A 21,455-nucleotide genomic window follows, 5' to 3' on the forward strand; every position below is an offset into this window, starting at 1 on the left:
GGCTGGCTGCACCGCGAAGCCGGAAAGGACTTTTTGTCTTTGCTTTTGTTTTCCTAAATCTAACGCTATTCCGCTATTTTTTCCACCGAGTTCACTTTTTATTTCGCATTTTCAATTGCTATGCCTGTTCACATATTTTTTTTTGCCGCAACGCTTTTGGCGCGACGGAAGTATTTTTTCCACACGAATTTGACTTGTATTTGACTTTTTAGCACGCGTTTTCCGCTCTTCAGCTTTTCTATTTTCTATGCGTTTTTTCATCTTTTTCTGCTGGCTTCGATTAGATTTTTTCTATATATTTGTATACACGTTGGCGGCGCGCAGACATGCCGCAGACATCCTGTGGACTTTTCCAGGTGAAAGTCCTCAATGGTTGGCCCGTTTTTGTTGTTCCATTTTGTAATGCTCCAATTTGAGATTCTCTAGTTCTAAGCGCGACAAATTATTCATTTATTTGTGGAGTATTTTATTTGTTTTTATTTGAATGTTTTTGTTTGCTTTTTGTGTAGCGTTTAGATTGAATTTGTAGACGGATTTTTTGTGTCCATGCACAACATTGACCTTGAACGGTGATTTGTGGGTTAGATTTAGCATATTTCGAAAAATGGTGGAGAAAAAACAAACTAGATTTGTCAACAGTTTTGGCATTTGACATGCAGATTGGGGGCGGACACAATTTCTGCGCTTTGCTTTAATTATAACAAGTGTTAATGCATGATTAACAAATTATTTATGGAATTGAAATGCAAGAGTTGAGAGGTTCTCTGAGATTTAATTGACATGGTAATACATAAGTGGAGGAGGAATTGCTGTGCTGTGTGAAATACGAGTCTGTGAAATGTGAACAGAATTTTAATGAATATTCTTTTCGTTAAATTCCTGCAATTAATTAATAGCTTATTGCATGGAGTTCCTTTTTATATTAGTACAGTTTTAAAGTGCTTTCTAACGAAATAGTGATTGTAATATGTTTCGATCGTAGTGGTTTTCAAAGCATTAATCGATGGCTATTAGGTAATCAATTTTTCATTCAATTTCCATCCAAAGAACTTCCTATATAAATCTATTCCCACACTTTGTCTGGACCCAATCGCTGGACAGCGATTTCTTTCCTCGTTTATTGGTTAGCTAAATATTGACTTTTTTACGACACGGCCATTTAATTTATATAGCAGGCTGAGCAAACATTCAGTGTGTGGGAAAGTATATAAGCGGATTGCATATACATAATGTAACCCAGGCCTAAAACCCGTAAACAAAAAAAGGAAAAACTGCATAAAAATCACAAAAATAAAAACGGAAAAATTGTATAAAACTGGGGAAATTATGATGCTCTCTGTCTGTGTTTGCATTTGCATTGGGGGTTTGAGTTTTGGTGTTTCGCTTCGGGTTTGAGTTCCTTTGGGGTTGAAGTTTGGGCTCTTTGGGGTCATCAGGGCTGTGTTAATGCGTAGTTTGGGGCTTTTAACTAATTAACATTTAGTGGTTTGGCAATATTTTCACTGGGGTTCTTCGTCCCCGTCCCCGTGCACATTCCCATCTCTTTCCTCGCGCATTGCGTGGGATGTTATTAATTGAAAAATGTGTAAAAAATTTGCGCGCTCTTTTATTATTCATAATTGTTTTTGTTGTTGCGTTTTTCTGGTTTTTGTTTAATTCTGATTAATGCATTTTTCACACTACTCTTTAGGTTTTTGTATCAACTTATGTGCACCGGCATCACTAAAAATATTTCCGCATTTTTACACTTTTTCTGCCACTTTTTGCACACAGTAGATGAAAAATGCATTGGCTTGATGTTATGCGATATAATTTTTATTTTTTTGTATTTTTGCGTCCAGTATCCTTTTTTACATCGCTGGTTTCTTATGCATTTTAATGATATTTAATTTCACATTCGCGATTGGAGTTTGTTTTGTCTGCCTGTTTGCACTAATCATTAATTAATTTCACATCACTTAAAATATGCAATTAATATTCCGTGTTGTCTCTTAATTAAAAATTATGTTTTGCAGCCTATTAGAAGCGTACGTCCGTCTCTGCCCCGATTACCCGCGTAAACGATGTGCACCGCGCGCTAGTCTTTGATAAACTGATCGCTCAAACGAGGCCAGAGCATCGAATTCATGGCCAGAACAGGGAACAGCGAACACCGAACAGCGAACAGCCAACAGCTGGTCAAAAGGGTTTCACTAACGGCTCATTCCCTGGGAGCAGCCGTTTATGCCAATCTTACTGCTCTGCTCTTGCGGTGTGGGCCCGAAAAAGATCTTCTCAGCATATCAAATATCGAATCGGTTGCCCGAAAATCAGGCTGGACCAGCTCCGGAATCAGGTGTTTTCTGCTGCCCAATTAGTTTCGAGTTGATTGGATCCGCCAGGAGAGCAGATAACTCGGGTCTCGAGTTAGTCAAGTCAACTAGAACAATATTTGGTCAACGAGCTTATGGGATTATACTCACAAGAGTTTGGGTTAAGCACAAGGGTTTGATGTTCAAAATGAATTTAAGTTGGGAAACGGGGTGACAAGTCAGCGAGCTTTGGAGATCAAAGAACTTGTAGGGAATAAAAGGTAATATCAATAATAATGGTTTCAGAATACTTAAGGAAATAGATTAAACGAAATCAAAAAGTAGTCAATTGTTAAGAAAAAGTCAAGGAAATAAATCAGAAAAAAGAATGTGATAAAAGGTACATCTATTAATTCAATTAAATCTAAACAAATACAAGTTAAATGATTGATTTTTTCCAAATTAAACTTATGAAATTCATAAGAAATGTTCGACTTGTAAACGGTTCTAGAAGTCAAGTAAAAAGTATAAAAAATAGTCAAATAAATGTATAAATTAATCTCTAAAGAAGTTCCGGACAATGGAAGTTAAATTATTTTGCATTTTTTAATACCCAAAGCCTACTAAAATGTATGACCTCAGTGGCAGTTCGATGGAACGTCTTTAAAGTGTACAATTTTAAATTTCTTTTAAATTTATGTGTAAGAAATTATGCTGTTTCGCGTACAGGTGGTGGCACTGGCTGTTTGAGATTTATCCTGACCTTGATATTGAACACAAGAAACAGCTGATATGCTGTACAAACACAGACGCACAGACACACAGGGCGGCACAGAGGGGGAGACCGGCGAAGTACATTTATTATTTATATGAAAAGCCCGCCAGCTGCCTCACACACACACACATAGGGAGTGTGGAAAGCAAAACAAAGCCAGCTGCTGGCTGCTTGACTTTCTTCTTAGTGTCTGCACGTGACGACGACGACGATGATGCCAACGACCAAGACAAGGACGCATTGCGTTAGAAAAACTCGCGTATCCTTAACACACACACACATACAGAGATGGCAAGGAGAAAGCTACACACAGACATACACACACATATAGCGTTTGATATTTTTTCTTGGCCAAACAATAAATAAACACACACTGCAAGGAAATCGAATGGAAAGAGCGCGCGCGAGAGAGCGGTGTGAGAGAGCAGGAGGCGAAGCCGGAAAATGTCTAAAAGCGCGCACACGTTCCACCGGAAACGGAAACCGAAACCCAAGTCAAGAAAAAAATCGTCTTTCTCTTGCTGCTGCTGCTGCTGCTGTTGTTGTTGTGTTGCTTTCTTTCTTTGCGCCTTGCTGCTGCTGTTGCTGCCACCACTTTTTCTTTTGCTGCTACTTTTTCTTAACGCTGCCGTGAGAAGGCGGTAAAGGAGTACGAGGCCGGGCCGCAGTCCGAAGACGTTTGTGTAGTGGTTACTGTTATCATTGACGGTCTCGGTGTCGGTGTTGTCGGTGTCTCGGTCTCAAGGAACATGTTGCGCACACAGAAAAAACTAACGGCAGACTGAATGGAAATGTTGTTGGCGCGCCTTTGGACGGGTCTTTAGGACGAGCTTTAGCGAGCGGCCGAGCGGTTTTGGAGCAGGCAGCGCGTGCCGGAGCCGAGAGCACGATCCGTCACCAATGTAAAAACTCAACTAAAGCGATGATGAAAAAATCTGAAACAATATATTTTTGGGGGGCGCCAGCACCAGAACTCTCACACACACACACACACGCAGATACAGATAGAGAGATGCAAAGCGAGGCGGCAGAGAGCTGCTGGCCAAAGCATCGACAGGCCGCAGAAGGCAGACAGACAAAACGCGCACTAACACCAACGCAGCATTTCAAAACGCAGCAGCAGCGGCAGCAGAGTCTGTGTACGTGTACGAGTATGTGTTTATGTGTATGTGTATGTGTGGGTGGGTGGTGTGGCGGCCTCTCTTACTAAAGGCCGCCGCCGGCCGACACAGACAACAACAAGAGCCAGAGAGGCAGCAGCTACATCAGAAGGGGGATCAGGCAGCATCATTGGGAAAAACCCCACTCACACAAACACAATCAAGCGGTAAAAAAAAGCGGCGGCCGCAGCAGCAGCAGCAGCAGCGGCAACAACAACAAACTAAGCGAAAAGCAAAAAAAAAAACCGAAAAAAGTACGCCACACGCACACAGAGGCAAAAAAAAAGTTTTGGTTGCATAGGCGGCGGCGGCAGGCGCCGGCGTCGAAGCCAGCGCCAATGCTGGCGCTATTCAAATGCTGCGAAGCCGGCAGCGCAGCCACCTGCCAAAGCAGCAACATCAGCAGAGCGCCAACATTGACCCAAACCCAAAAAGAGGGGAATGGGGGTTGAAGGGGGCTCTAAAAAACGCGGAAAAAAATTGTGTAAAAAAATAAAAAGGGGAATTTTTGCGCCGGCGACAAACCCACGCACACACACACACACACAGCAAGAGAAAGGGAGGGGGGAGAGAGAGAGAGATGGAGAGAGAAAGAGAAAGATAGAGAGAGACACCGACATGCCAGTACACTCATACCAATGCAGAGCGAAAATTTTTTCGCTGTTAGCCTTTGCCGCCCCAAATATCCTGTCTGCCCACCTCCCACTCCACCCACTCGTTTTTTGCATTTTGTTTTGTTCGACTTTGATGCGAGCGTTTGCTTTTTTTTTATTGAGAGAGAGAAGAGAAACCAGATGGAGAGAGAGAGAGAGAGCGAATATTTTTTGACTTTGCAAATTGTGTTTTGGTTTTTGGCAATTTTTTGTTTAATTTTTTTTAAGAGCTGCTCAACAATTAACAGAATTATTTTCGAGATAAAACATTTGTTACCATTGGGTGGCAAATTAATCAGAAATGTGCCCCCAATAAGTAGGCAGAGCTGTCTGCCTGTGGATGCGACTCGGTGCCTCATTTCTGTGGTTGCGCTTTCCAGCACTCAATCAGTCTGGGGAAAAAGGAATGTCCCAAAACAACTTGAGAGCAAATGCAAATGCAGGAAAAAAAAAAAACCCAAACAGAATGGAAAAGAATGGAAAGGAGGAAGCAGCCCCGGCACACACTGGCACACACCGGCACACACCTCAGGCAGCCTCCGCCCTGACCTAAGCCACCGCGTTGGCTTAACTGCCAACAGCAACCACCTCACATCGAGCATTCAACCACCCACTCATCCATTCACCCATGCAACCCACACTCTCCCGCCCACTCTGACTCTTCTGCTGACGTCGACGCTTGTGTCTGACGTTGTCGACGTTGCTGCTGCTGCTGCTGCTCCTGCTCCTGCTATTTCTAAGTTCTTTTTTTCGCATTGCAACCTTGCCTCAACTTCTTCTCAGCCACCCCATTCCACCTGCGCTCGGTCTCTCTCACTTTGCACATTTTTTCCAGAATTTTTTCCATTTCCATTCGCTGTGCATTTTTTTCTCGCAGCCGCCCCTTTAGTTTGTCCCTCTCTCTCCGCCTTCTTCTTTCCCACACCACCCATTTTTTTCTTGCCACAGGAAATAAATTTTTTCCTTTAGCTCATGCCATCCCGCTTGCACGCTCTGCAAGGATGCCTTGTGCATTTTGACCCCCCCCCCATTCGCAAAACACAATCATTTTTTTGCCTGCCATTTCCCCAGGACCTCCCTCGGCCCCTTTAGAGGGATGAGTGGTGTTGCTGCTTTTGTTGCATTTGCTGTTGTATTTTCGCTTTTAGATTTTTGTTTTTTAGGTCTCTTTTTTTGCTGTTTCTGTTGCTGCTGCATGTGTTTCGCTTCTCGATGGGGCAAGAGAATCTTGCAAAAAATTGCAGAGTTGCCATTGAAAAATATAATTTATTATAAATTGTAGAATTGGGTTAAACAATGTGCCAATTGTAGCAGAAGGTTGTACAGAAAAAGGATATTCAACTAAGATGGATATTTGATGATGAAATAGGGATAATTATGCTAGGTTAATTACAGATGGAGGATCATCTGCCTTAAGATATTGTTTTCCAATGGTAATTTTACTCTTTCTTTAGAAATTACCTTTTGAAATATATTCCATATATTTGCACCATTTGTGTAGTCTTTAAAAATGTACTTTTGTTACCACAACGTTCGGGAATCTAATATTTTTGTAGCAGCTGTAGTGCTGTTCAAAAACTTTTTTGATCGCTCAAAAGTCAACTCTGGCGTGTGTGAAAAATTAATTATCACCACGTGGCAACACTGTCAACGTGCTTTGATGCCATTTTTTAAGCATTCGTTTTTCGCTCGGCTCTGCTTCTTTTTTTTGCACATGTTTTGTTGCATGTCCAAGAATTTTTTATGCTGTTTTGTTTTTTGAATACGCAACGCAATGGACAGTCACACACATACACGCACAGATTGTACACTAACGTATTTACAAACACACACACATGCAAACGGTCATGGGTAGAAAAAGTACAAAAAAGTACGTTTTGGTCAGAAGATGGAATGAGAGGGGCCTATACACAGGGGCTATGGCTAGGGCTGACTGCATGGGCTTATTGCGATGCGTGACTGGCATTTGTGGACTTTGAATACAAACAAAACAGTCACTCGAACACATAGATAGTACACACACACACAACGCACACACACACACACACATGCAAGTGAAAATCTGGATACCCCACACAAAGAGAAAGAGAGAGATATACACTCTCACTCACAGATAGAGAGCAACACTCTCACTCACACTCACATGTGCATTTCAATACGCATTAATAACTACGAATTCAATGTGGCGACCACTCCTCACTCATCCCCTCCCACACTCCACCCCAGTCATCACTCCGTACCCCGATCCCACCCCCCGTGACGCAGTCACACCGACACGGAAGCGGCGTCGCTGCAGCAGCTGACGCCTAAAAAACGACTACAAAAAATATAAAAATCAAATTCCCCGCCCTGTTCGTTAATTTCACTCTGGCAGGGCAGTCAAAAAAAAAAAAAAAAAATACATACGAATAACTGAACAATTATATTCCGTTTTGCAGGCACTCTCTCAGCTCTCAATACCTCCACCCACGGACTCCCAAAGATCTGAATAGATGGGGAACAGTAGAACCATTATCTTAACATGAAGATCAGACTCCCCTTCCCATTCGCAGTCTTCGATTGAGCCATTCCTATCTCTCCTGCAGTTTTTTCTATTTCTAGTTTTGTTTTTGAGCTTCAGCATATTTGCTTTCTGTTACGATATACATATCTATCCGTACAAAATCCGAATTTGGTTCCCATGAAGTTCACTCCATTTTTTTCGTACAATATTTTTCCTGGTTGTTTTCCCTGTCTGGTGGCCGCAAAACGTTTTTCCATGAATTTTTCATCCATTTAGCGTTGCCATTGAGCCATTTTCAGGGCGCTTAGAATTCATTGATACTTTAGCAAATTGTTTTTTACAGGAGTTTTCCCTTTTATTTCGGTGGATTTGCAAGTTTGTAGAGTGACATTGAACCAGCAAAGAGGGGAAAGTTGGTTCTCTATTTATTGTAAAGACTTTAAATGAACTTGAAATCTGTATTTCAATTGGTTTAATATACAGAAAATTTTTATCAGTGGCATTTCTGTGGAAAATATGAAAGACATCAGCTTTTAAGCAGCAAGCAATGCTCCAATTATGGATAAAACATTTGAAATTTCCTGTAAACATACTCAGATAGCGATCATGTGTCAAACGAATGTTTGTTTATACAAAACATAGGAGTGTATTTCAGTAGGCTGACGGCGAAACGTCTAAATAAACAATTCGGAGCTAATAGATTCTGAGAAGCATAACGAAACGAAAACCTTTCAGCCGCTGACTCAAATCGGAGGTAAACGGCAACAACTGAAAAACAACAAACAGCTGGATTCAGAACGTTTTCTTGGACTTTTTCATTTGGTGCCCGAACGTCAAGCCATGCAGAGCAGAGTGGGATTGTTGAGGGAGTTTAGCTCCTACCATGATCTAACCGAACATTTTCGCATGTACAGATCTCAATCCATTGAGACGCTGGACAATGCAATTGACATGAATCCGAGTACCGGCGATGGACTGTCCAGAGATGGCCTGGACGACTGCTATACCACCTGCTCGCAGTCCCACTCCGGTCTACTGCGTGAGCACAATTTCAAGGTGAAGTCCAATTACTTCCACGTGGGCAACTGTGTTCACTGCGAGAAAAGGTGAGTCACACATCGCGTCACTGGAGAGATCATCATCTCACTGTGCTCTTAATAGGATCGGCTTTGGAACGGCTTGCCTGCGTTGTCGGGCCTGTCCGCTGCGCTGCCACATCGGCTGCTCTCGCCAGCTTACAGTCAACTGCATCCCACAGCCGCAGATGAGCAATAAGCGTGGGAGCCTCAGTGATTATGCACCCACGGTGGCGCCCATGGTGCCGGCTTTGATAGTCCATTGTGTGACGGAGATCGAGGAGCGTGGGCTGCAGCAGGAGGGGCTCTATCGACTGTCCTCGACGCGGGAGAAGTGCAAGCAATTGCGGCAGAAGCTGCTGCGTGGCAAGTGGACACCGCATCTTGGTAGCAAGGACACAAACACCCTGTGCTGCTGCATCAAGGAGTTCCTTCGCCGTCTGGTGCATCCCTTGATACCCATCTACCACAGGCGCGACTTTGAGAGGGCCACGAGCCACAGTAATCCCGAGGAAGTGGAGGAGCAGGTCTATCACGTAATGCATATGCTGCAGCAGGCCCATCGCGACACTCTCGCCTACCTCATGCTGCACTGGAAGCGTGTGGCTGACAGTCCGAATGTAAGGATGTCTATCAACAATCTGGCCCTTATATTGGCCCCAACCCTGTTCGGTGATCTCGACCTGACGGTCGAGAATGTGACCACCTGGACCAAGGTGCTGAAGGAGCTGCTCCTGCTGCCGCATGTCTTTTGGGTTCAGTTTCTGGAGGTGCAGCCTGCGCCTCAGTCCAGCGATTACACGGACGATGACCGGTATACACATAGACAATGGGATCACCATCACAACAGGCGTTGGAGCAATGTTAAAACCTATTTTAGATCTATGGTAAGTAGATATAGTCTGCACCTTGAAGCATTTATTAATGTTATTCTGTATTGCAGGTGAATCTCTCCACAATCAGATGAATGATTGAATTTAAACTCGAAAAAATTACACGTGAAAACATCTGCTCAAAATCATTTTAAATTACGTTAAAACTATAAATTTGAAATTAAATTACAATTTTTTTTTTTATGATTTTGTTATGAAGTTTTCCAAATAAAATAAGAACGCAGTTGGAAATCATTTTCGCCAGATATAAATAATATAGCATGGCCCAAAGCTTGGTAAGCTATCGACAATATATTTGGAATATTGAAACATTTATTAAAATTTTAAATTGAATTTCCACTTTTTTAGCTGAATGTTGATTAATTCCCCAACCTAAAGCGAGGGCAAAAAGCGATGTAAAAAATTAATAATTTCCATTTGGCCATACGAGTATTTATGTTTATGTGAAGCGTAAACCAAAACACAAAGTAAAATATTATGCCACCGATGGGTGTATGGAACGAAGCTATACAGAAAGAAGTGAAGGCGCTAAGAAAAAAGTTAGTTTGGCGTTTTAAAAACAATTTGCTGAGTGCTGGCAAAAAATGCGGAATGTCTGTATGTGTGTGTGGCCATTAAATGCAAAAAACAAGCAAAGCAAAACAAAGCACTCGAATGCGTTGGACGAGTGCATAAATAGACCCATACGCACACTCATACACACCACCACAACCATTGAGGGGTATAAAATAATGTATAATAAAATCAAAAATAAACCTAAAGCGAGACGGCGACAGAGTGCAATGCGATTCTGTTGCTAACCGCTAAAAATGGGCTGCAGTTGCAGTTGCTCCATCTGCCACGTTAACGTTAACCAAATGCTAATGCCACACACACGCACACACACTGATGATACCCAGTCAGGGGCAACTGCAACTGCAACGTGCACCAATACCGTGGCAGAAAAGTGCAGCGCACAAAAATAACAAAACAAAAAAAAGAGAAAAACAGAAAAATAAATAAGCAAAACAAAAATAAAAATAGTTTACATAATTCATGTATTATATCGGATCAAATTTTAATGCCTGCCGTAGTCCGGCCCCTGTCTATGCGAATGTATGTGTGAGCTGCTGCTGCTGCAGCGGCAACAGAAGCGTTGCCTACTTGGGGGCGCGTGTGGGAAATTGTTTAACAAATGGCATGATTGCAATATATGCAAGTGTGTGCGTGTGCGTGTGCATGCATAATTCGCAGGCAGTTTTTACTTTATTTTTTAGACTTTTTTAGCCTATTTTTATTGTTAATTAAATGAGGGGAATAACAGACACAAGCCGCCACAATTGTACCAGTACATATGTACAGGCATAACATGAGAGAGCGTGAGTATGTGTATGTGTGTGCTGCTCTGACTATGCATTTGTATGGCCACCCACCCACCCCCTGCTTTGGTATGCGCAACAAATTTTTCACAATTTTTCTATTTTCTCAGCAGTTTTTCCGCGTTGTGTATGTTGGGTCGAGAGCATTTTACGATCGTTGTTTCGCATGTAATTCACTAATTGATAGTGTGAGCCCTTGCCCCCCCACCCCATGGTCTCACCAACCTACACACCAGGCACTCACACCCCCTTATCCCCTTTAGCTGGCCACTCGTGTAATCGTGTTAGTGACTGGACACACACACACACAAACAGGAAATGTTGAAAGTGCAGCAAAGAAGAATGGTGGAAAAAAAGTAAATGCAAATGTCAAATAAAACTAAAAAATGCACGTTAAAAATAATAAAAGCGTATTATGCGTATGTGTGAGGGTGTGTGTGCAGAGGAGTCTCTCTCTCTCTCTCTCTCTCACACACACACACATACAGACACATGAGTGGCGTTGCGCTAATAATAACATGGTGCAAAAACCGTTGCATACTTTTATGCTTATTTCAGTTAATTCCACTGTTTTTTTTTGCCCCCTTTGCTAGGCGTGTTCTATAATTTTATGTAAACCGTGTGGCGGTCGACCGAAACAAGTGGGCGCGGCATGCGGTCCATATACAGCGCGCCCTTTTATTTTAACCAAATAGTTATTTTTGTTTTTGTTCACAAGACAAATATTTTGTTACAAAAAAAGGTTAGTGCAAGTACATGATTAATTTTAGTGCTAAAGGACTTAGGTTGAATGGCTAATGGAATTCAAAAATCATAGGTATACAGTGTGGAATTTATGCATAAAGGATTGGCGGTGCAAAGTACTTTTTCTCAATGGCATTCCCATCACTTTGAAGCCCATTTAATCATTCCATTCGGCACAGTCTCTCGCTGTTTCTGTTCCTGGTTAAAGTATTTATATTTCAGCAATTTCTGCATTCAATCTTTATTCTGATTCAATTTTTATTTTAAACAAATAATTTTAAAATATTATATATTCTTCGCGCTTCCCGCTGCTATGCAAAAAACATATAAAATGAAGACCCTCCTGACATGCGCCCCAAAAAATGGTGAACATAATTTTTTGGCCAACTCCATAAAAAGAAGAGGTGGAGATTGCAGTGCAAGGCTGCCCCTTCCCTCCATTTTCATTCGACACAAAAAACGATGCAAAGAAAGTGGCAGAGCCGAGTACACACTAACATGATAGGCTGGCTCTCACTCACACATAAGCGTGGGGCAGGGTACATACGGAATATGTGGCCAGTGCCAGGGAAAAGCATAAAAAACGAAGAGCTGATGCTGGCTTTTTGTTCGGCCATCCCAATGTGCAGATGAGAGTGCCAAGTGTAGTAATTCCAATTGAGGCTGGGACTGGGTACCGAGCCGAGACCGAGGCCGAGGCCGAGTCCTGACTGCCAAAGTCCAGCTACAGGAGCAGCAACAGCAACAGCGGCGTCAGTGGCAGTGGCAGGATCGGAAAAAAAGAAAGTGTGGGTAATTAAAAAAGTAGCAGCAGCCGCTTTTGAGCGTAGAAACGCACTAATTTTCTGTAGTGCAACATACACACAGTAGTATGTGTGCCAAAGAGGAAACGCAAAATTGACACACTCATACAAGCACGCAATGGACAGCTCTCACACACACAGGAAAACGCATGCAGGCAGCTGGCAGAAGAAAAAAATGGGAGTGTAGCATACTTTTAGGCATGCTGCTATTTCACTTTGTCTCGCACAAATGAACACCTCTCCGCCCAGGCTGGCCCCCTGCTACAGCCTTTTTCGCTTTTATATATATATATGTGTGTGTGTGTGTGCACCGCTCATCAGCGCTGCAAATTCTGTTAGCTCCGCACCGCAATTTGTGGGCATTGTGGGTGTGGCATATCTGGCCGGACACATCATTCGTCCAAAAATTCGTACTCTGTCAATGCTGGTGTTGTGCTGCACAACAAAACTGTAACTACAATACACTTTTTGTTCTTTCTTATTGTTTCATCCTTTTTGTGGCATACAGTGAAAGTTTCTTTTATTGCATAATTGAATACAGAAAGGTATTATGTTGTTCTGTAAACTGCAGCTACTGTAAAGATCTTTGTGATCTCTCATCAGATCTTGAGCCCACCCAAGGCTGTGTCCCACGCATATCGCTGACACTCTACCAGAGATTCCTTTCAGCTGCAGCAGCAGGAGCAGCAGCATATTCTCACCTGTGGCAGCTGGCACCTGCCTTGCCCTTTGCGAGTGTTCTGCCACAAATAACCGTTAAAAAACAATAAGCTCAATTAGCAGCAATCAACACATGCAAAGGGCCGATGCATAATTGACATTTTACGAGGCAACTGCAGCTGTTCTGCGCCCTGGCCCATGCTCAGCTCCCGGCTCTGGTTCTGGCTCTTGTCCTGGCTTGAGTGTCATGCCAAAGAGTGCGTGGGGCACTGTGAGCCGTGAATGAATGTGAGAAAAAGGGGAATTCGATATGAGAGTGGGGTATTGAAATTCGAAACTTTTCCCCGAATTAATCAACTGGAAAATTGTAAACAAAAGCTGGTGTCTCGTCCGGGGTCCTCTGAGGCCACGAATCCGACGCCGAATGGGGCCAGGATTCATGCAACCAACGGTTGCCATCGGCATCAGCATAATTTAACTGTTGCAGGCACTACCCTTAAGATACAAACAGCAACAACAGGCGGGGGTGGGGGAAAAATTGGGAATCGGGATAATCGTTTATGGACTCACCTGCGGGCACATTTTGCACTGATACTTGCGTCCACTGCCACCGCCTGGGGCATGTCCACCGGTCCCCGCACCGACACCTCCCGGGCCGCCGCCCATTTTGCTGGCATTGATGGGTTGGGGCACGACGAGAAGAGAAGCCGCCGCCGAGGCAGCTGCCACTGCAGAGCTGTGATGATGGGCAGCAGCAGCGGCTGCGGCGCTCACATGATTCCCATGATGTGAAGGGGCGACCAGGCTGGAGTTGCCACCGCCAGAGGTACCACCACCCGCACCGCCATTGGCGGCACTTCCCAGACCCAGGCCACCTGCAACAAAAGCGGTGAAAGGAGAGGTTCCGAATGAAATGTGATCCAGAGCTTATACAACCCCGAAGATGACTCATCTCCCCCTCTTGGATGGGGCTGTCTTAACAGATGCTGCCACATGTAACTCACCTTGTCCGGCCACCGCATGATGCTCCAGACGATTGTCATCCAGAAAGTGACCTGCAATGGCAATTGAGTTGTAACATTACTTGGACTTGCGACTTGAGACTCGCGACGAGCGAGTTGTGTATGTCAGCCGTGTGGCGCCGTCTAATGCTGCCCCATGGTTGTCCATCAAGTCTGGTTATGCTTCAGTTCGGTTCGGTTCAGCGCGAGTCGGAGTCTGATGTTGCCGCAAACGTTAACGTTCACTCACGTTGACCATGTCGCCACCTGACCAGCGCTGCCACCACATCATCCTCTTTACTGTGGCGTCTCCTGGCTCCTACTCGTTTTCCGTTGTCCGTTGCCTGCTTTTTGCCTCTAATTAAACTGAGACATTAGTTGGCCTCACTGATTGCCACTGGGAAATCGCTCGACTGTGCTGCTGCTGCTGCTGTTGCTGCTGCCGCTGCTGCGGTGAGGAATTATGTGAAAATAGTTTCACATTTGCACGGGTTTTAGAATTTTTTTCTCGACTGACTGCCTGCCTGAGGCCGCCGGTGGTTGGTTGCTTAGGCCATTTGCGTGCAAAAATTGTGTGAATCTGTTAATGAGTTTGTCTGTGGCTGTGTCTGTGCTGTGCTGTGCTGTGCTGTGCAAGGGTTTAGCAGGATTTAGGACAATCATCTAGTTATGAACATAATTGGCCAGCTCTGCTCAATGGTTAATGAGGAAATTCTTTAATAATCCCCCACTTGTGGCGCCCCAGCAGCTATGTCAAAAACATTTCTCTAATAAAACATTTGCAGGTACATAATTGCTTGGGCATAAACACTATATCCTCCTCCCTATAAACTTGTGTTAATTACAAAAGCTGGCCAAGTGGCGCCAACCATTTGCGGCATTTCAAATGAGAGACCACTGGCAATATGAGCAACAGATACGAGTATATGTAGGTAGACCCATGGCCCATCATAGTACTGGTAAATGTTGCCTTTTTGTTAATTTGTTCGAAAGGAGAGAAGGAGAGAGAAAGATCGAGAGTTTGCCACAGAATCGCACACAGATCCGAGTACATCTACATCGATGGTAACAATGTGGCCAGATGCTTATCGCAGTTGCAGCAGCAGCATCAGAGGCAGCAGCAAGATCAACAGCAGCAACAACAACCTTATTGGCCAATTGCCTAGCGTTGACATTATCGGACTGAGATCATTGCCGCCAACGTCAACGCCAACAAGCACTCGGGGGTCCAGCCTCCAGCGTTCAGCCTCCTCCAGCTCCTCCAGCCTATGGCCCACAGTCTCCGTTCTCCAGTCTGCAAACGGGAGCGTGTTGCTGTCAATGTTGCAGCAGCAGCAGCAGCAGTAAAAGGAGCAGCAGTAGCAACAACTAAAATGTTGTTTGCATTTTAGGAATTTATGTAAACATCTTGTAAGCATCTTGCAACAGCAGCATCAGCAGCAGCAACGGCAACAACAACTGCTGTTAAAGGTCAATTTTTGGGCTGCTTTGCGGCTATGGATACTCCGTGGGAGTACATTGTCTTTCGAGGCTTTTGTTGTTCCGCGGCCCGCACGCGTTTTCCAATTTTACTTTTGCATTCTTGCCCCTTTTGCAGCATTCAGTACGAGTACGAGTACGAGTACGAGAGTATCTTTGAGATCGGTATCTGGTGGAGATCTCTGGTTCGCGCGCCGCGATCTGAATCTGACTCCATTGAGATCGCAGTCCCTGTGCAAATTCGTGATTATCGTTCGATGTTTTTCTGAGCAATTAATTAACAAGCGCATTGTTGTCAGTCAGGTTTTTGGGTAGGTCAAGTGATTGGGATAGGTCCACAGTCCGCAGTCCGCTAAAAGGGACAGTCCGCGTTCCGCAATTCCGCAATGACTCACCTTTCTGCAATTGGTTGTGGTGGTGATCGTTCATTTTGGCCTGAAAGGGAGAGGATAATTGATGACTAATCAGAAGCGTTGGCTTTGTAGGGATTCAATTGATTCGATTTGCGACTAGTGTAGTGTCTAATCCAACAAATACCCGCTAATTGCTTGTTGTTTAATGTCAATTCATAAATATTCCACACACTTTTAATTAACCTCATCAACCCTAACATTATTATCAAATATTCATTTTGCCCCTCGCCCCGCCACCGTTAGTGTGCTCCAATCAAATGGCCATAAAACAATTTGCAGAATGCTGTCAAAATATTTAAACAAAATTTCCTAATGATTCGGCTAATCGTATTAAAAATGTTGCACATGGAAAACAAAATGTCATTTGGCAAAACAAATGTTTTCGCCAGCTGTCAGGACGCGTCAAAGCGCCAGCAAAGCGATAAATGAATCGGGGAAAAAGCAAATCGAATGCGTGACAAAAACTGGTAGACCCATCAAATCGAATAGTAAAAGAACCCATCAAACCCATAGCCAAAGACCCGTGAAACCCATAGCGAGCCGTCAAATGCAATGACAGAAAATCCCGGCGAGAAAATATAAATAAAAATTCTAACCGACGGCAAAGCGAGAGTGAGAGATAAAACGAGGAATGCGAGTAAAACCCAGAGAAAATAGTACGAGTAGCATAGAAAAAATGGCGCACAGCTTTCGATTGCATGTAAATTGTGAATATGGGTTAAAGTCCTTTAGCCACCGGACATGACCTAGGACAAACCCCAGACAAACACACAGACAGAGGGACGGACAGACGGATAGACGGACGGAAGGACTATCTATATCGATGCCTGGAAAATGGAAATCAAATAAAATAAACTCCCAATGAAACGCCGCATGCCGCTGGCTGGCTTGCTGTCAAAAAATAAATGACAGCCGGCTTTTTTTCTAAACAATTTCAATATGCTTAGAGGAAGAGAGCTGGGTCAGGGGTTTCCCCCCTTAAAATGCAACAAGAAAATATAAATACGAATACAAATATTGCAGCGGCAACAATAGGAAGGCCAAAAGCATAGAGCGAGTCTGGCAGCGACCAGACACAGTCAGCTATAAAAGTATATAAACCAGGCGTTTGTGTGTAGGGGGTGGTAATAGGGGGCGGGTGCCAGGGAGGAGCCGGTTCCGACTGGGGGGAATGGAGGGAGAGGTTGCATAAAAGGAAGAGCAAAACAAATCCAAAACGATGGCGGCACGCGAGCTTAGAATTTGTTTGTTCTGCTCTCGTTTTCCGCTGTGTGGTTGTTGGCGAACAGCGGGGAGGGGTATGCATATGCCATAAAGTTATTCCCCCGTTTGTTTTGCTAACATTTTGATACGGATCTATAGATAAACCCACACACACACTTAGATATTTATATGCACATACAGATATGGGGTGGACACTTACCTCGTATTCCTGTTTCAGGGACATTGGATGATGCTCGCTGGCATGCTGATGACTGCGCGGCGTCGGCGGCCAAAGATTGTAATCGCTTATGTCTTTGGCATGCTGTGGTTTTTTTTTTTTTTTTTTCCATGTTTGGTTTTGTTTTATGGCCAGCGTTTTGTTGGTCAATTAGTGGCGGCATATGGAAATAGAAAAGCGAAATATGGGATGAACAATTTAGATTGGGATGCTCGTTGGGAGTTAGTAAACAAAAGAGACGCCATGGCGTGATGTGTGGAAATCTACAGCAGGATGTTGCTCATGTTTCACATGATTAAAGAAGTTAGGATATCTCAGATATACCTTTGACATATTTTTTGGGTTCCCTTCCTAATTTTTTAATTAATAGAATGAATAATTTTTAGTTTTATATCAACTAATTTTTGTACACCTAAGAGCACATATCTTAATGGCATTTCAACCATCCAATTCATTTAAATTAAAACTTATTTGCTTGGTATAATTTCTAGTTTTTTTGAAGCTATAAAATATGAAAAAATATAGTGGAAGTTGATCTTTTTTGTATGCTTTACTTATTCGCTTCTTTTTTTTAGTTGGTTAACAAAATTGTTTCCATTTTTCCCTTTGCTAGTTCTAAATTAATTCAAAGTTTTTATATGCAGCTTGTGTTTGTGCCACTTCAACCAATTACAAATCATTTACAAATATGTATGTATCTGATTTCATAAGCATTAATCCAAAGTTTCTATTTTCAAGTGTTTGTTTTATAACATTCCAAACAATGGAAACCTTTACCCATTGATCTACTCAAAACCACGGCCTAATTTTTTGGTAAAATCCCAATAAATCCCCAAAAAAAAAAAATGTCACCAATGCTCGAACTTGAAACCAGGAAGAGAAGTCACAAGAAAAAAAGAGTGGGGTCAAAAGCTCGAAAGACTAATACAAATAAATGTGAGTGTCAATTGAAATAGAAAACCGCGTGCCACGCAATCGAGGTGTCAAAGCGACGGCGACGGCGATGCCGAGGAGACCGGCAAAAGTGCGGCGGCTTTTGGTGTTGGTCAAAAGCAACAACAAAAACAACAACAACAACAACACAAAAAATAGAAGAAACAGCAGCAGGAGTAAAACCAAATAAAACTAAAAAAAGTGGTGCATAGCGCAAGGGGGAGTTGGCCAGTGTGTGATAGGCTCTCACATATGTGATGCGAAGCGTGTGTGTGTGCGTGTGTGTGTGTGTGGGTGTGAACCGCTGAGCGTTAGCACTTTTGTTGTTTTAGTTGCTTTTGTGGAGGTTCATAGTTGACCATCCTCTCGGATGGGGGACCGACCAACTACCCATCCACCTCACCTCTCTCTTTTCTTTGCCATTCTTTCTGTCTCTTTCTTTCTCCATCTCTGCCCTCTCGCTCACACTCTGGCCATCGTGAAGCTGCAGCCATGACTAGTTAGTAGGTGGGCTAGGAAAAAATGCAAACAGAGACAGACAGACAGACACACGCACACACGCACACTCGCACACACGCAGCTGCTGATGAAGATGACCAGAGCCATGGACATGGCTGTGGACATGGACGGAAGTCCTCTCTAACCAACATTGCCAGCCATACAGCCAGCAATAGGAAGGCATCGCCTGGCCCCATACACTCCGTCACCCGCGACGACCATCCGGAGTTTGGGTTTCCAGCACGCAGCAAAAATGAACAAAAAAAAAAAGAAGGAGAACCAAAGAAAATTTTCGAAAAGAAAAAAATGGTACAGCGCAGCAGCAGCTTTCTCTTTCTCTCTCTGCCTCACACACACACAGAGACACTGTGGCATTTTTCTTCTCCTGCTCCCCTTTTGAAGCTCCAAAACAGCGAAAACGTAAAAAAATTTCTAGAGGAAAAAAATCAAAACAAATTTTTTAACCCCTTCGCAGGGAGCAGCAGTAGCAGCAAAAGCAGCAGCAGAGCAGAGACGTCGACTTGGGGCAGAGCCAAAGGATGGTTGGATGGTTGGGTGGTACGGAGGGGAGTTGGGGCTGCTGGACAGAGGGCAAGGCAGAAAGGCGGCTGCTTCTATGCAATATAAAAAAGTGCAAAAAATTAGGCGGAAAACGTTGAAAAATTCTCTTTTTTCGGTTGTTTTCTTCCTCTTTTTTTAAATTTTTTTTGCAATTGCACGTCCAGACTTTAACAGAGACTCAAACCCCAATGCGCGTTGGGAACATTGTAGCGACCTTTGCGGAGATCCACGCCCCCATACTCCCAAGACGTGCCCTGCTCTGCCCTCACCTTGGTTTTGCATTGGGGTTTTTTTTTATTTTTATTTTTACACTCCTCTGTGCATTTCATTTTTATTTAACTTCTTTTGCCCTCACATCTTTTTAGTCATGTTGCCACTGTCTGCTTCTATTGATTTTTTTCGCATTTTAGAACTGAATTTTGTTGTTGTTGTTTTGTGTTCAAATGTTTGACCATCCGCACTTGTGTTTCATCTTTTGTTTTTTTTTTTTTTTGTCGCCAAACTGCTGCGTCCTGCGGCTGCCGGGAGCTCTGAGGTTAGCAATAGGTCCTTGCTGATTTTGTTGTCTCACAAAAATTGTGTTGAACTTTGCAGCAATTACTTTAAAAAATTGAAGTTGCTTGCGGTTTTGGCGGTTCTCTTTTTCTCTTACCCAGGTCGTTTTTCTTTTTCTTTTTTTCTGGTCTAACTCCATTCCCGATTCGTTGTGCCGCGATTCGACTCTGGCCCCATTAGTCAGAGCTACAGCTACAGCCTCCGTTCTGGACTTGGACACGATTCCTGTCAGAGTTTTGGGAGTTCATGGACTGGCTTTCATTTCGTTTCTCATTTCGCATTTCACTTTTTTGTTTGGCATCACATTGACGGGTTCTGTTCGCCTCTAATTGAAGCATAAGTATTAATTGCAAAGCTTTGTTCGAAAACGTGCCGTGGTTAAGGGTACACTTTTTTTGTTTCGGTTTTGGAAGTTATTAATTAATGGAGTCTATTGGATTCTTGTTTAAGCTATCTAAGGAAATTCCTCTTCAAAAATTTCATTTGAAACCTCAAATAACTATGGTTTATATAACACAATGATTTTCTTTACAAATAAATGTCTTTTCTTCGAATTTCCCCATAGAATCACGCTAAACAAATCCAATTTCTTACAAGTCAAGTCTTTGGACAGGGAAAAAATTAAGTGCAATTGCTTTCAAAATTAATTAGTGAGCTTTGCTGCCAACTTTGCTCTGCTTCTCTACTGGCTAACTAATTTCGCTAATGCAAGTGACAACAACAGCAAAAAATATCCTGATTGTTGAACCAACAGAGACAGAGGGAGAGAGAGAGAGAGAGAAAGTAGGAGCGAGAGAACGAGATGGAAAGAAAGAGAGGGCAAGAGACCATTGTTCAACTTTAAAAATTAATTAACTATCCTTTAAGAATCATGCGGGTGTAGCAAAGTTTTTAAATGGTTTTTCCCAGAGACTTTGCTAACGAGTCAACTCAATGGGGCACAAGAGAGTGAGAAGGAGAGATAGGTACAGTGAGAGAGAGAGAGAGAGATAGAAAGATAGAAAAATATAAAGTCAGAAAGAGAGGCTAGTGAAGGTGAACGTTTCTGCCTGGACACGTCGTTGTCCTTGGAGACAATCAATCTCCATTCAAAACAATAATTTCGCTGCTGCTTCCATAAAAAAAATGTGGAAAAACTGACAAAAAACTCGCTGAAGCTCAATGAAAAGCAAAAGGGAAAATAAGGAAAACAAAAAAAAAACACAAAGAAAATGGGAAAAACTCAACAAAAACAATGTTTAACGCGTTGCGCAAAGAAAAACTTGTTTACATCTTGAAAAACGCAGAAAAAATTCTATAGAAAAAACGTAGTACGCCCCCGCCCCCGTTACTCCCGTGGCACGCGTGCAGAGAGCGCGACGCGTTCAAGGAGTTTTTGTGGCAGGAGCAGAAGGAAGGCAAAAACAGGAGAGAGGAAAAACTGCAAAGGAGACGGACTGCGAGAAATAAGGAGGAGGGGAGGAAGACCACGCTGCTCAAAAGGATTTTTTTCAGCGTCGCGTCTGCTGTGGCAGGGGAAGGAGCAAGGGCTCTCGTAGAATGGGGTAGGATGCTCTGGCTTAGCTTCGGGTACGGTTTTGGGCATGTAGCAACAGACAGTAAATGGTTTGAGTTCCGGCCAGTTGTTGGCCCGAAGTTTTGTCGAGTGAAAGTGCAGC

At 43.3% G+C, this 21,455-nt stretch overlaps 2 protein-coding genes across 9 annotated transcripts in view; one reads left to right on the forward strand and one right to left on the reverse strand.

Annotated features, from left to right (window-relative positions):
- Positions 1 to 21,455, reverse strand: part of rn (rotund) — a 35,585-nt gene that overhangs the window by 4,255 nt on the left and 9,875 nt on the right. For 6 of the 7 annotated variants that reach the window (XM_033380617.1, XM_033380611.1, XM_033380610.1 and 3 more), the window contains 4 exons: positions 17,233 to 17,334; positions 15,792 to 15,831; positions 13,921 to 13,971; positions 13,487 to 13,791 (listed from right to left, as the gene is read on the reverse strand). In XM_033380617.1, coding sequence (XP_033236508.1) covers positions 13,487 to 13,791; positions 13,921 to 13,971; positions 15,792 to 15,831; positions 17,233 to 17,334 — 498 coding nt within the window. Of the gene's footprint in view, positions 1 to 12,759; positions 13,186 to 13,486; positions 13,792 to 13,920; positions 13,972 to 15,791; positions 15,832 to 17,232; positions 17,335 to 21,455 lie in introns of those variants that run through there. The other variant, XM_033380629.1, reaches the window with a different exon arrangement.
- Positions 8,018 to 10,371, forward strand: RacGAP84C (Rac GTPase activating protein at 84C). 2 transcript variants are annotated; one of them, XM_015182718.2, is made up of 5 exons: positions 8,020 to 8,234; positions 8,297 to 8,488; positions 8,544 to 9,345; positions 9,402 to 9,626; positions 9,700 to 10,371. In XM_015182718.2, exons 2-4 carry the CDS (start codon positions 8,334 to 8,336, stop codon positions 9,423 to 9,425), a joined length of 981 nt encoding a protein of 326 aa, XP_015038204.1. In that variant the 5' UTR covers positions 8,020 to 8,234; positions 8,297 to 8,333; the 3' UTR covers positions 9,426 to 9,626; positions 9,700 to 10,371. The 2 variants fall into 2 exon arrangements, with proteins under 2 accessions (XP_001359760.5, XP_015038204.1); XM_001359723.5 differs by having other exon boundaries at positions 8,018 to 8,488.

Source organism: Drosophila pseudoobscura, chromosome 2, assembly GCF_009870125.1.
Source record: "Drosophila pseudoobscura strain MV-25-SWS-2005 chromosome 2, UCI_Dpse_MV25, whole genome shotgun sequence".
NCBI classification, from domain to species: Eukaryota; Metazoa; Arthropoda; class Insecta; order Diptera; family Drosophilidae; genus Drosophila; species Drosophila pseudoobscura.

Excerpts from the sequence above, each read along its gene's own strand:
- RacGAP84C (XM_001359723.5), top strand. The coding sequence starts at position 8,223 with ATGCAGAGCAGAGTGGGATTGTTGAGGGAGTTTAGCTCCTACCATGAT. Across the intron at positions 8,489-8,543 it reads TGTGTTCACTGCGAGAAAAG|GATCGGCTTTGGAACGGCTT; the intron begins GTGAGTCACACA and ends TGCTCTTAATAG. Across the intron at positions 9,346-9,401 it reads AAACCTATTTTAGATCTATG|GTGAATCTCTCCACAATCAG; the intron begins GTAAGTAGATAT and ends TCTGTATTGCAG.